Source organism: Ananas comosus, linkage group 6 (genome assembly GCF_001540865.1).
Source record: "Ananas comosus cultivar F153 linkage group 6, ASM154086v1, whole genome shotgun sequence".
In the NCBI taxonomy this organism is placed as follows: domain Eukaryota; kingdom Viridiplantae; phylum Streptophyta; class Magnoliopsida; order Poales; family Bromeliaceae; genus Ananas; species Ananas comosus.
In genome coordinates, this window is record NC_033626.1 from 14,475,087 (window position 1) to 14,491,084 (window position 15,998).

General features: G+C 31.9%; 1 protein-coding gene across 1 annotated transcript; it reads left to right on the forward strand.

Moving 5' to 3' along the window:
• Positions 2,239–7,618, forward strand: LOC109711307 (tropinone reductase homolog At5g06060-like). The gene is made up of 5 exons (XM_020234281.1): positions 2,239–2,357; positions 2,492–2,702; positions 6,182–6,398; positions 6,477–6,583; positions 7,349–7,618. The coding sequence occupies exons 1-5, from the start codon at positions 2,269–2,271 to the stop codon at positions 7,526–7,528; spliced, it is 804 nt and encodes a 267-aa protein (XP_020089870.1). The 5' UTR covers positions 2,239–2,268; the 3' UTR covers positions 7,529–7,618.

The window sequence follows — 15,998 nt, forward strand, 5'->3', positions numbered from 1 at the left end:
GATCAAGGCCCTAGCTCCGCATTGGGCCTCGCATTATTAAATGTTGGGCTCATTTTCGTTTGTTTGCGTGTTGCTCGCGGTGAATAAAAGGGCCGTATGAGCCTTCACAGCAAATATTTACCCCTAGTAGTACGCTCTATGTGCAAGTCTTTTCCTTTAATTTTCTAACTCTTCGTTTGGATCGGGTATAAGCAATAACTAGTTATACCGGGAATAAGTACAAGAATGAATTTTCGTAAGAACAAGAGTATTTTTTTGTTTGGATGAAAATGTAAGTATAAGCTGGAACTAGAAAAATTATATTTGGATAAAAATCTGAGAATAATGCGGAATAGTTGGTAGTTATAGATAGAAATAATAATTTTACCTATATAATTGAATTTAACATTTTAAACTAATAATTTTAAATTAAAAATTTTAACTTTTAAATTTTAAAATTAAAACTTATAATTTTCAAAATTTAAATTTTAAATATCAAATTTTAAATTTAAGATCAAATTTAAATTTGAAAGATATGAAATATAAAATTTTAAATTTTAAAACTAAAAAATTAAATTTAAAATTTAAAAATTATAAATATCAAATTTATAATTTAAACATTAAAATTTATAATTTAAAATTATAAATTTAAATTTTAAAAAACTAAATTATAAATTTTAGAAATTAAAATTAAAATTAAAAATCTCTCTCTCTCTCTCTCTCTCTCTACCCGGGAGGGGTGGAACAAGTGTTCTACCCCTTGTTCCACCCCAACTGGTACAAGGGGGGACTTGTACCAGTTGGGTGGAACAAGGCCCCCCTGATAGAAATAATAATTTTACCTCTATAATTGAATTTAACATTTTAAACTAATAATTTTAAATTAAAATTTTAACTTTTAATTTTAAATTTGAAATTAAAATTAAAACTTATAATTTTCAAATTTAAATTTTAAATATCAAATTTTAAATTTAAATCAATTTAAATTTGAAAGATATAAAATATAAAATTTTAAATTTTAAATCTAAAAATTAAATTTAAAATTTAAAAATTATAAATATCAAATTTATAATTTAAACATTAAATTTATAATTTAAAATTATAAATTTAATTTTAAAAAACTAAATTATAAATTTTAGAAATTAAAATTAAATTAAAATTAAAATTAAATTAAAATTAAATCTCTCTCTCTCTCTCTCTCTACCTGGTACAAGGGGGGACTTGTACCAGTTGGGGTGGAAAAGTGCCCCCCCCCCCCCCCCCCCCCCCATTGTGTTTGGGTACAAGGGGGGGATACCCCTTATCCCCCGTCTTGTTTCCATTCCAAACAGGGTGTAAAGTAATAAAATTTTAATTTTAAATTTTTGATACTAATTATTAAAATTTTATCCAATTATATTAGATAGGCTCACTAATCATTCCAAATGATTGTGTTTGGGATATGCCAGTTGATTGATTGGTACTATCGATAGTATATGTAAGTTGATTGATTGGTACTATCGATAGTACTCCTTTGTCGCCCTCCAACGAAGATGTGCGTTTTCCACGTGGGTATATGTATTCTAGCACTTCAATTATTGACCAAAAAATTTCAATAATTTCAATAAATTTATTAAATTTTAATTTCTTAAAAATAAAATACTTAACAACTGATAATCAGTATAATAGTTAAATTTTAGGGCTAATTTCATATAGCCTGCAAACATAGTAAATGTCAAATATATTTCTACAAAGTTCAACTTTTATATACTATATCTGTAAAAGTTCTAATATTTTTAAATATATATACCTCTGATTTGTTACCATTCGAAAATTGTTTATATTCTCAATTTTGTCATCACAAATATATCTCTTCAAAAACCATAACAATATAATATAAAAGAATAAAAATATCAAAAATTAATTAGGGTTAAGTATTTAACCTATGGTTAACTAAATTTTTCTAACGTATTTTAACGGTATGGACATATTTGAAAATATCAAGATTTTTACAAAAATATATATAAAAAATAAATTTTGTAGGAATATATTTGTTATTTACTATATTTGCAAGAATCTGCAAGAAATTAATTCCAAATTTTATTATATCCAAGTAAAACAATTGAAATAATAAAAATTAGAAACTAAAGAAATATCGATATAATAACCCCCTAAAAAAAAAAAAGCAAATTTGAGATACCCATTAGTTGAGGGATCTCTCTACAATTTCGGCCTTATAAAAGGAAAGCTAAGGTAATGGATCGATACACACCCAGCCACCAAACAGAAAATAAAAAAAATTAAAAAAAAATGGAGGAAATAGAGAGTAAGAAAGGCAAAGAGAGATGGTCTCTCCATGGAATGACCGCTCTGGTCACCGGAGGTACCGGAGGAATTGGGTAACCTCTAGTCTTCGTTTTTTTTTTCCTACACATTTTATATTAACAGAATTATTTTTACTATTATTTTATAAAAAATATATAATTTATATATAATTGAGAAATAATATGCATGTACGTACGCATGTGTGAAGCCATGCGGTGGTGGAGGAGCTACTGAGCTTTGGGGCGGCAGTGCACACGTGCACACTGGACGAAGCGGAGCTGCGGTCGTGCGTAGAGCAGTGGAAGGGGATGGGTTACCTGCGAGTGACCGGATCCGTCTGTGATGTGTCGTCGCGGGAGCAGCGCGAGCAGCTCATGAAGAAGGTGGCCTCCCTCTTCGCCGGAAAACTCAACATACTTGTGAGTCTCATCATTTTTTTTTAGATAAATTTTAAATATCATCCCTGTAATTTCGCATTTTTTTATTTTAGTATAATGTGTTTTAAAGTGTATCAATTTAGTATCTCGTGATTTCTAGCTCCTTCATTAACATTTCGTTAAATTATATGTAAAAAATTTGAAATACCCTATCTAGATTTATCGAATATTCACTTTAATATTTTTTAGTTTGAACTTTGTCACTGATTTAACGAAAAAAAATGGCCAATTTGCATAAAAAATTCACTTATTTTAGGCTTTTGCAAAACCGGGTCACCTTTTTCGTTTTTGCAGATTCGATCCGCTTTTTCAGCAAACTGACCAAAATACCCTTATTACTTTTTCTCTTTCTTCTTTCTCTCTCTTCTTCGTTTCTCTCGTTCTTTTTTTTTTTCTCGCCGGTAGAGCTGAGGCGGAGCGGAGGCAGAAACGGTCCGTCTCGCCTCTCACCCTCATACTCTCGCCCTCACCCTCGCCCTTGCCCACATCCATGCACCCCCCACCTTCATCGCCTCCGACCCCGCCAAGGCCGTGGCGCGACTTTTTGTTTTTTACTTTTTTCTTTTCTTTTCTTCTCCGACTCTTCTCTACCGTCTCCGACGACAACGCCTTTCGCCCTTCCCCGCCCTTCTCATCTCTCCCTCTCTCTCATTCTGCCGCCTCCGACGACGATTTATCTTCGGCGGCGCCGACGTCGACACCGTAGAGGTCACTACGGCGCTACAGTTTCGCAGCGGGGGGTCCTTAGCGGCGTCGTCACCGGCGTTGTAGCTGTTGGCAGAAAAGGTGACAAAAAAAATTATAGAAAAAACAGAAAAAAAAATAAAGATAAAAAATTATATAAAAAGAAGGATGAAGATGAAATTATATCGTTAATTACAAAAAAAAATTATAAGTTGCACTATTTAAGATGTAAACTGCTGCTTTAAGATAAAAATTATACTCTTTAAACGAAAATTATACTATTTTTTATCTTAAACTGCATCCTTTTAAGTGATATTTATACTGTTTCTTCTCTTGTTGCACTGTTTCTCCTCTTGTTGGCCCTATGTTTCTATCTCCTCTTGCTTACACAGAAATGGTGCAACAAGAGGAGAAACAAACAAACAAGAGAAGAAACAGATAAATATCTCTTAAAGGGTGCAGTTTCTCCTTTTATTGCATTGTTTCTCTCTTGTTGCACTATTTCTCCTATTGTTTAACAGAAATGATGCAACAAGAGGAGAAACAGTACAACAAGAGAAGAAACAGTAGATATATCTCTTAAAATAGTGCATTTCTCCTCTGTTGCACTATTTCTCCTCTTGTTTACACAGAAATGGTACAACAAGAGGAGAAACATTATATATATCTCTTAAAACAGTACAGTTTCTTCTCTTTTGCACTGTTCTCCTCTTTGCACATTTCTCCTGTTGCATCTATTTCTCCTCTTGTTTACACAGAAATTGTGCAACAAGAGAAGAAACAGTGCAACAAGAGGAGAAACATATAAATATCTCTTAAAAGGGTGCAGTTTAAGATAAAAATAGTGTAACAGAGATGAAATAGTTCAACAAGAGAAAAACAGTGCAACTTTTGTTTAAAGAGTGTAACTTTCATCTTAATGGATGCAGTTTACATCTGAAAGAGTGTAAAAGAAGAGAACAGTGTAAATATCTCTCAAAGAGTGTAATTTTCATTTAAAGAGTGTAGCTTTCATCTTAAAGCTGCAGTTTACATCTTAAGTAGTGCACCTTATAATTTTTTTACAGTTAACGATGCAATTTCATGTTCATCTTCTTTTTATAAATTTTTTATCTTTATTTTTTTTTATTTTTTCTATAATTTTTTTTTGTCACCCTCTCTGCCAACACCACGGTGCCGGCGACAGACGCCCTAAGGACCCCCGCTCCGAGCCTGTAGCGCCGCAGTGACCTCCACGGTGTCGACGTCGGCGCCGGCGAAGATGCATCGTCGTTGGAGGCGGCAGAGAATGAGGGAGAGGGAGAGATGAGAAGGGCGGGGAAGGACGAGAGAGGCGTCGTCGTCGGAGACGGTGGAGAAGAGTCAGAGAAGAAAAGAAAAGAAAAAAGCAAAAAAAAAAAAGTCGCGGCGCGGCCTTGGCGGGGTTAGAGGCAAGGAAGGTGGGGGGTGCGTGGACGAGGGTAAGAGTGAGGGCGAGGGTGAGAGAATGAGGGTGAGAGGCGAGACGGACCGTTTCCGCCTCGGCTCTGCCGGCGAGAAAAAAAAAAAGAACGAGAGAAACGAAGAGGAGAGAGAAAGAGGAAAGAGAAAAAGTAAAAAGGGTATTTTGGTTAGTTTACTGAAAAAGCAGACCGAATCTGCAAAAACGAAAAAGGTGGCCCGGTTTTGCAAAAGCCCAAAATAAGTGAATTTTTTATGCAAATTGGCCAAAAAAAATTAGTAGACGTGATAATAAACAAAGAAAAATAAAATTATAAGATACAAAATTGATACATTTTAAATTACTTAGTACAATAATAAAAAAGTACAAAACCACATGAATTGTATTTGAAGTTTTTTTTTTCCTCTCTTTTTTCTTTTTTTTTTCCAAGCTATATATGTGGGTCACCTTGTAATTAAGTACTACATGTTTTTAGAATTGAATCTTGTTCTCCGATCAATCCACATGTAATAGGTTATAGGTTTTCGAATAGAAAAATTAGGATAATTTCTGGCTTTTATATTTATCCCTAAAAAAATACTGCATTTTCAAATCTATTTGTTCAAATTTTAAAAATTTTTAAATAGGCCTTTAACATGTGAATATTAGAAAAATAAAAAACTTTCAAAAGGTATATTTGAAATATGGGGCATTTTGTTTATATATTCATGATTTTTTTAAAAAAAATTATTTATCTTCTATTTTAAAATATTTTTTTTAAAATTAATTAATTTTTGAAAAAATTAATAAAATTATTTTGATTAATCTTAAATATTTAAGAAATTTTTAAAAATTTTGAAAGATATTCTAGATATTATCCCTTGAAATAAAGAATAAATATAAAACTCAATAACTTTTTATAAATATGTCCACAGTTAATTATCTTAAGAAAATTTGGGATGAGCTAGAAAAAGTAATTTATGAATTATGATTGACATGGTGGTATCCGTGGCACAAAAGTTTTTGATCTTATATATTATTTTTTGAACATAGCAATATTATCTCTACGCTTCTAATATAGGAGTACATTTTATACTAGAGCTTTCAAAAGGCTAAAATTTGAGACTTTGTTTTAACAATTTTTTTAAATACCTAAATTTTAACTATAATAAAATGTGCATATACTTTTTTTTTTTTTTTTTTCTTTTTTTTGAGAAATGCTAAACGCAAGTAGAACAACATGACAAGGCCTCTTTTTTATTTTTAAATATTCAAATTATCAACGAATAATACTTTTGATATTTATATGTAATATTTTTCTGATAATGTACTGTACATGTCATTAATTGATATGCAGGTAAACAATGCAGGAACAGTCATAGTAAAACCAACTATAGAGTACAGTGAAGAGGATACTGCGCACATATGGGCCACTAACTTTGAATCAGGCTATCATCTCAGCCAGCTCTCGCATCCACTCCTGAAGGAGTCAGGACGCGGCTCGATCGTTTTCACCTCTTCTGTCGCCGGTATCGTCGCTGTACCTTACGGGACCCCTTACGCTGCAACTAAAGGTAAGAGTTGTTAGTTTTTGAAGAATTTGAACTTATGATCTCATTGTTGTGATCATCAAACTTTGCATTGTAACGCAGGAGCAATTAACCAGCTGGCGAAGAATCTGGCATGTGAGTGGGCCAAGGACAACATTCGGGCTAACTGTGTCGCTCCTTGGTTTACGATGACTCCCTTAGTTGCTCCGGTCAGTTGTAGCTTTCTCGCTCATTCTTTTTTTATTTTTTATTTTTTGCTTTTACTTTATTTTTATTTTTTTTTAGATTCCTAGAGGTTGCTGTGCAAACTAGCATGCAAATGGATCTTAGTCAATGGAGCTCTCATTCAGACCCACTGAGAATGAAATAATAATAATAAGTGGAGGACCCCTCTCCGCACCCTATCCGCTAAAAGAATGGAGCAGTAAACAGAGGATTCCTTTCGTCTCTTGATTCGCTCCGATTTATCAAAATTTATAAAATCCTGTTTTCGTCCCAAACTGCTCTGGATAGAACAGTAAATAAGGACAAAGAATAATATAAATCAACATGTTCTAAGTCTCTCATGATTCCCTAAAGAATAGGGGGGCTATAACCATGAGTTAAAAGGTGTGATTTGTTGTGTGGGATTAGAGTTGGACCTTTCCCTGAGATTGTGGGTTTGATCAAAACCAGTCCAAAGTACGAAACCCTATCGGATCATTCTTAAACTCAATTCCTAATTTTAAATTAGCAGCAGATTTTACTACAAAAACTATTAACTTATGACACAATAAAAAGAAAAAAAAAAAAAACTATGGTGTTCATATATATGCTTTAGTCCAAAACTCCTAGAACCATCATTAATTGGAGCCATTTGGATGACCCGGCTGGATATAAAATATTAAAAATACTATTCTTGAATATCTTAAAAAGTTTTAGAGTACTTGGTTATTTCAGATATCTCATCGTAGCTCTATTTATACTCTTCGCAGTATCTCGACGAGCAGACACTGGCAAAGATTCGATCTTGCACGCCGGTCGGGCGAGTTGCGAAGCCCGAGGAGGTGTCATCAGCGGTGGCATTCCTTTGCCTCCCGGCAGCTTCTTATATCACCGGACAAACTATCACGGTTGATGGAGGCATGACAATAAATGGGTTTTTCTTTAATTAGAATTTGCCCGCTAAACTTAATTAATATCCATGATTAAATAAGATGGGGATTAATAAGAGCTGAAAATTCTATGTTGCTTATTCTTCTATATATCCAGATGTTCCCTAACGAATGTGCTTATTGCTATTTTTTTTATTTTTTATTTGTGTGTGTGTTTTTGACCTTTTAACATTGTCGTTAATTAGCAATTATCAAAACCATTTTATTGACACTCCCTCAATTTATGGTTAAAAAAAATAGCAATAAGCACATTCGTTAGGGAACATCTGGATATATTGNCAATATAAACTTTGTTAAAAGTACAAATCTTTTTATGATAAAGCTTTTTTTTAGGGATTTAGCAAACTTATTGACCGCTCGTACCGATTAAACGAGCTAATAACAATGCTGAATTATTTTTTAAAAAAAATAAAAAACTTTAATGGATAGACATGAAATCCAGTTTGGCACGGTCCGATTTGTACTACTACTACTACTAACAAGATGAGGGCTGTGCTGGCTCATAGGTCTAAAAACGTAATAGTTTGGTGTATATGGCAGGACCTAGATTTGAAGTCATGTTGGATTGAGTCGACCCTGCGTCAAGTTTGGGCCGAATGAATATGGGCCGTACTGGACTAGCACGACCTACATTACATTCCTAAATACAATGCACTCTAACCGTCTTCCCTTCGAACAATCACCGTGAAGCTATAAAGATAACAAATAGACAACGAGTTTGTTTCTAAATTTGCATCAATATTTCGGTATGTATTGGTGTGTTGGCCGACTATTTCGAATGAAAATTAATTTATTCAGAGCAAATTTTAGTACTATGAAATCAATGTAGTGGTGACTGCAAGTGGATGATGAATTGCACAATGCCGCAATGAGTAGAGATGTCAACGGGTCGGATTCGGGGCGAATTTTTAAAAACCTGAACCCGAATCCGACTCCAAACCCGAGACCCGAACCTGAATCCGAACCCGAACCCGAACCCGACGGATTTTAAAAATCCATATCCCAATTCGAACCCGACCAAATATCCGAAACCCGAACCCGAACCCGAAAATCTGAACCCAAATCAATTATTTTTTTTTTCAATATTTCAAAATATATTATATTAAATCTAAATTTTTAAAATACAAATTCAAATATAACATCAAATTGATATATATATATATAATACAAAATAAATTCGGGTTCAGATTCGGGTCGGGTACAGTCAAATCCATATCCGTCGGATTTCTATTTTTGATATCCATATCCAAATCCATATCCATTTGGCATCGGATATATCCGTTTTATTCGGGTTTAGGTTCGGATAAAATTTCGGATATCCATACCCATTGACATCCCTAGCAATGAGCGGATCCCGTCTACTCGGACTTTGTGCTGGTGAGAGGGAGAAACTGTTGCGTGCACCGGGTGCACACATATGTTGAATAAGTTATTAGTTTTAAATTATAAAAGAGTATAATTTTGGAGTAATATGGAGAGAGAGAGAGAGAGAGAGAGTCAATTTAGCTATTGATCTCTCTAAAAATGAGTATTTTTTATGAGATCCCAAAAGTTCCGAAGTATTATAAACACTAAAAATGCATAATTTTATTATTCAGAATAATATTCTCTCAGGTTTTGAAGAGCTCTAATATCATTAAAGCAAAAAATTTTGAAATAAATTCTGAAGTTTCAAACATGTGACTTATAAACTAAGCTGATAGAAAATATTTTTTATATATATAAATTTGTAGTTGACGTCTTTCGACAATTCAGTTCAATGTAAAAGTAAAATTCTTTAATTTTACAAATTTTTTCTTGGATATGCTCGAGAAACATATATTAAATTAATAGGGCAATTGTTTATATATCTCTGAATTTTTTTTTTTCTAATTTATCTCTCTTAGAAGACTAATATTAAAAATGCATTTTTTAAGTTCCAACCAATTTTCAATATATCTCTAGAGTTAAATTCTTTTAATGAATTGTTAATAATAGCTGTTATCTCTATAAAATTACTATTTTACCCTTTCAAATATATTTTTTTTTTATCGTTACCAACTTTTCTTATTTGCTCTTAAATTAGAGGCATGAAAAATATTTTAATTTTTGATTTTTTTCAAATATATCATTCTACCATCACCAACATTTTTCATTTGCCTTTAAATTAAGGGCAAAATAGCCATTTTGATTTTTTTTTTTAACTCTAATAGATATTTAACTCATGTTTAACCCTAATTAACTTAACGGTTAGTAATTGTAGGAATATTTTAAAATAACGGAGAAACATATGAGGGATATATTTAAAAGAAAAAAATATAAATAAATGAGATATTTTTGAAGTTTTGAGAAGTATATAGACAATTATCCCTAAATTAAATGTATGAAATCCTTCAACAACAAACAATTATGAGAATGAGCCCTTTGGCCTTATTTTATTTTATTTTTTCTTAATTAACACCTCTTAATTTTAATTTCAACTCAATAGTTACTGTTAGGCAAAGTTCTCACTCAGTTTGTCATAATAATACGGATGGAAATTAAGTGCTGCGAAATTTTTTAGAGTAGAGGGCGTAGGCAATTCATTGAAAAATGGTTATTAATTATTAAATTAGTTCATTAATAAAATATATATATTCATATAAAGAATAAAAAAAATAAGTACTTTCATAACTAATTATGAGAAGATGAAGATGAAGATGAAGATGAAGATTAATTTCGTAACTTAAAAAAGCGAAAAAAAAAGCAGATGCATAAATCGGTCTTTCAAACCTATACACAAGTTAGTAAATAAATCTAGCTCTTAAGCTCTCAAGGCCAAAACTGAAGAACAAGATATGACAAAAATTATTCGCAAAATTAAGCAACCATTCAAAACCCATTCTCGATCCGGCACTACCTCAAACCACATCGAAACCCTCCACATCTAGATCCATCGAGTTTCAATTTGAAGGATGTTCTTAAAAATTGTAGTGCGTAACAAATAAATTAGACAAAATAGACAAATTGTTATGATAATTAGTCAAAATTTGACCTATTGCCTAAATTTTGGCCAGAGAATCAGTCAAAATTCAGCCAAAAGACGAGAGAAAATGTAAATTAAGATCCTGAGGATGTTAGAGAGAGAAAGAAAAGGGCGGAAAAGCATATGAAAAAGAGAAATACTATTGTGGGATTAGAACAGATTTTGATACGTTGAGCGTTTGATTTTTTTTATGATCGACATATATAATAAGACTTTGAGGTAATTTGTATGAAAGATTAAATTGCACTAAATTGATAATAATTTTTATCTTTCCTCGTATAATGCAATGCAATTTTATCATGTTATTCTTGAAAAATTATCTAATAGTTAATATTTGATTAATGTTTCAGTATTGCCGTGGAGGTAATTTAAACTAAGTTGAAACTATAATATAGGTACATGTATAATTCTCTGCTCCTTTGTTAATCCAGGCCCTATAAACAAAAGTGCCTTGATCGCATTAATAAATTTCAACTTAACTGGTTGTCCAATTCGACATGATGTAATATTATAAAAAGTCGGGCTTTTTTTGCATTAGACCCCTGACAAATTTTTATTTTAAAAATAGCCATGTCAAAATTTAATTTGTAAAAATGGCCCTGGGCCTGCCACACAGGCGCCACGTCAGCACCACGCGGGCAGGGCTGGGCCCGTGTATTAAGTTGAATACGGTGAACCATTCACCGTGTTCAAACACGGTGAATGGTTCACCGTGTTTAGTACGTATTTTTTGAAAACTGGAATAAGGGGTAGGGATGTCAATAGGTATGGATATCCGATATATTATCCGAATTCAAACCCGAATAAATTATATATATATATATATATATATATAATTTAATTTTATTTATTTATACAATATATAAAATATTTAATAATTTTTATTCCTTAGATCTTCATCCAGCCCAGCGGGTTTTAAAAATCTATACCGTTTGATGAAGATCTAAGGAATAAAAATTATTAAATATTTTATATATTGTATAAATAAACAAAAATAAATTACGTACATATATATATAATTTATTCGGGTTTGGATTCGGATAATATTTCGAATATCCATATCTATTGACATCCCTACTCCTTATTCCACTTTTCAATATACAAAAAATACGTAAGAAACACGGTGAACCATTCACCGTGTTTAGACACGGTGAATGATTCACCGTGTTCAACTTAATACCCTGGCCCTAGTTCTGCCTGCGTGGCGCTGACGTGGCGCCTGCGTGGCAGAGATAGGGCCATTTTTGTAATTTTAATTTTGATAGGCCTATTTTTAAAATAAAAATTGCTCGGGGGCTATTTGTAAAAAAAATCCTAAAAAGTCACCTGATTTCCTACCTGCTTCATCGATCATTGCTGGGGCTGTTGGATCCGGAAGTACGTAGCAGTGCGAGGGCTGGATTAAGAGCTAGAACACGTACCTTAATTTCTAGATCCATTCACATGGGCAATGGAATGATTAGAGCTCAACAAAGCCGTGAAATATGGCTTTAATGTACCAGTAAGGATAACTAAATTCTGGTCAACAATGATGAAAGCGATTGTAGTTTTTTTTCTCACTTATCTGTTCAATAAACGAATATAAAGAGGGAAAGATAAAGAGACGAAGACGTCAACTTCACCATCCTTATCGTTGTACAATAGGCATCTTTTCTTACATGGTTGCTAACACAATTGGCGGATGGAAAATAGTAAAATCCAATATAAAGTTATATGCTGTCTCTGAATGGGACATTTTTTATAAAACAATCCTCTAGAATTTTAAAATTTACGAAATAATTCTCTCAAAATTTTATTTGAAAAACTAATCCTTCTTTCGCCACGTCGGCACGACGTCAGAATTTCTTTTAAAGACGGTAATTTACAAAATAACTCTCTCTCCTACCCACAGCCATGATCGATATATATATATATATATATATATATATATATATAGTCGTGGGCCTATTATGCTATAATAGCCACGAGCACCTTTGGTGATTACCAAGTTTTCCGGCCGTTTAATCTACCCCCATTTTAAATCATTTCTCACGCCGGTCGCTAGCACTCACATACTACTCAACCAACACCCCTCTCCAACCAACCCCAGTAGACGCCGCTTCCCACCATATACCTAAAGCCATCATTAATTTCAACCAATGCCACGCGAAATCTAAACAAAACTTTCGCCACGCCCCCGGTTGGCCCACCCCCCCGGCACCCACCGCCCGCCCCCCTACCCGCCAGCCAATCAATAGACCTTCCCCCATCCCCCGATGAATCCCAACATCCCACTCCCCCAGCAGACCCCACCATAGTTCCCCATACCCCCCCTCCATCACCCCCCGGCCCCTACTACCCCAATACGACAATATTATGATCCATACTATACCTACCACTAATATATCAAATACTTATATTATATATTAATTATATTATAAATATATATATACATACATATATATATTACTATATTAACATATAATATACTATATCACATGACATATCTAATATATTTATATATAATCAATAATTATATACATATAACTATAATAGTACCTAATATTATATATACATACATATATATATATATATGTATTCTAATGCTACTATCCTATTAATAGAATAGGAGCACTTATCCTATCAAGTTGTTCTTTATGATCGAGATTCCGAATCGATGATCAGAGCTGTTGAAGTTGATCTAGAGTATTTGAAATATCTAGAAACTAAATTTCATAAATTTTGATAATGGTTTACATGGCGATCAAAGTGTCGTAAAATCGACAATTTTTTACGGCTTATATGAACCGTTTGCTTGTTTAACGGTGTAGAGCAATCCAAATTGCTTGAATTTTTAATAGAAAATTTTTTATACTATTTAGATAATGTTTGATAACTCTAATTACAAACTGAGAAGTCTAATCTCTATTTTAAGAAGGTTATTCATTTATGACCGTTCATTTTTCAACTCTTAAGATGAACTTGATAATGATTTTTAAATAATACAAAATTTGGTTTCTAAACATTTCTAATTGTGTAGATCAACTTCAACGGTGCCGATTATCAATTTGAAGTTCCGATCATTCAAATCGATTTGATAGGACAAAGGTCCCAATCCTATTAATAGGATAGTAGCCGGACCCTACATATATATATATATATATATATATATATATATACATGCATGCGCATATACATATATAGAGAGAGAGAGAGAGTAGAGTTAGAGCCCAGAGCTTTTCGTACTCATAAGTTATTTTCAATAATGAAACTTTCAAATTAACGATCAACTCCATTAAATATGAGCTAAAGTATTTAAAATTTCTAAAAAATAAATTTTGTAATTTTTTAAAATTATAATAAAATCTATCAAGCTGGCATAAAATGAATGGTCAAAATTGAACAATGTTCTAAAAATAGATGATCGGATCCTTCAATTTAAAATTATAATTATTGATCTTTATCTAGACAGTGAATAGAATTTTCTATAAAAAAATCAATATATTTCAATTCTTTTACACTGTTAAACTAATAGATATTTCATACCGGCCGTTAAAAATTATCAATTTTGTGATATTTTGATCGTAAGGTGAATAATGCCAAAAAATTATAAAATTAAATTTTTAAAAAATTTAAATGCTCTAGATAATGTATGGAATCATCGATTTGGAAGTGAAAGTTTTGAGGAGCCCAAGGATCTATCTAGATTGTATCTATCACCTAGAGGGGGGGGTGAATAGGTGAAAGGCCAAAAACCACAAATCTCGATGCAATAAAATAAATGCGGAAAATAAAAAGCACACCGAGATTTATGTGGGAAAACTCCAACTTGGAGAAAAACCCACGGGACCAACACGTGAAAAAACAATTCACTAAGAGAAAAGATTACAAGGTGATTACCGACTCCACGGACTCTACCNATTCACCATGAAACTCATTGAATGTATACAAATTCACTAAATCTTTGTATTGATAACGCTGTCTATCTTTAGCGTAGGTGGTCAATGACTTGATGATTAATAAATTCGAGATTAATTTCAAAATCTATTTACTTCACATTTCCAACTAAATTTATTTATAAAAAATTAAATAAAGTTAGTAGTATATTAACTTCTCTCAAAAAAGATAATAATAAAAAAAATTGACCATTCTTAATAACTTTAGCCATTTGCAAATCAGTTAAGAAGAAGAAGCAAGTATCAAAGGCAATGGTTTCTTTGCCTTTTAATTAAAGCTTGGTTATTTATACGACGGAAGAAAACCAAAAGAGTGCTATTTAATATTTGAAAGATTCATTACATGAGCAGTTAGTAATAATATATTTCATATAATATTAAGGACGTTCAACCATTATATTATAATTTATATCAGGAAGAATATATCTTCAATCTCTTTTTATACGAGTATTTTGCTATATGAATATGTCTTCTACTTGTTTTAATATAATTTGAGATTTAAAATTTAAAATTTTATTTTTAAAAAATATATATTTAAAATTTAAATTTTAAATATAAAATTTAAAAATTTAAATTCAAATATAATAGGTAATATCATTATTTTTTTATCTATAACTATCCACTATTTTTTTTATTCTATCTAATATATCCAAACTTAACCCCGAACCAAACAAATCCTGAACTTATACATATTTTTGAAATAATTTTCTACTCAACCCGAACCAAACTAAGCCTAAGGATCGGTCATCTTCCATCATGGTTAGTGATGTAGACATTTAAGTCACGCACTCTATGATTGATGTGCATATGTAGAGGCTTTGGACCACATCAAAATTTTCATGGAGTCTCGCCATTTGCCGACATATGAGGAGCAATGCCCTACTTTCTCTGCCTAGTTTAGAATAATATCACCTTATTCAGAGACAGATTAATAAACTAGTCATCCTAAAGTAGCATATCTTCTTAGTCAATAACAAATTAATTTATTAGTAAGAGAAGTATTAAAAAAAGAAAAGAAAAAGAAAAAGAAAAGCATGGTATCTTTTTGATATATACTTCTTATTCTTTTGGTGCATACCTGCCTCATGTCATATATGGTTTTTCATGATCATACACATAGGATCGAATGTCGAAATAAGTTATTTGATAATTACTTATTTGATATAAATATTTTTTTGTTTTATCGAAAGGTAGGAGTATGATATTTTACGCATTATTGCTCATATATCTTATAATCATAATAGAAAAATTTTATACAAAATAAGATATAACTGCAACAATCAAGACAGAAAAAAACTTCTCTTTTTTTTTAATACATATTTTTCAGATTCCTCAAATGCTGAGTTATAATCCCCTCATTATCATTATCATCTATCAATAATGAGAAGAGAAGCTAATAAGATCAGTCCTCCGATACAAATACTCCATGGATGTAAGAAAAATTAATTCCATCCGGGATTAATGATGATTTATTGACGTCGAAAGGGCTTAATTAGTAGTCTTTTTCGCTTAATTAATGGGAACGATGCAG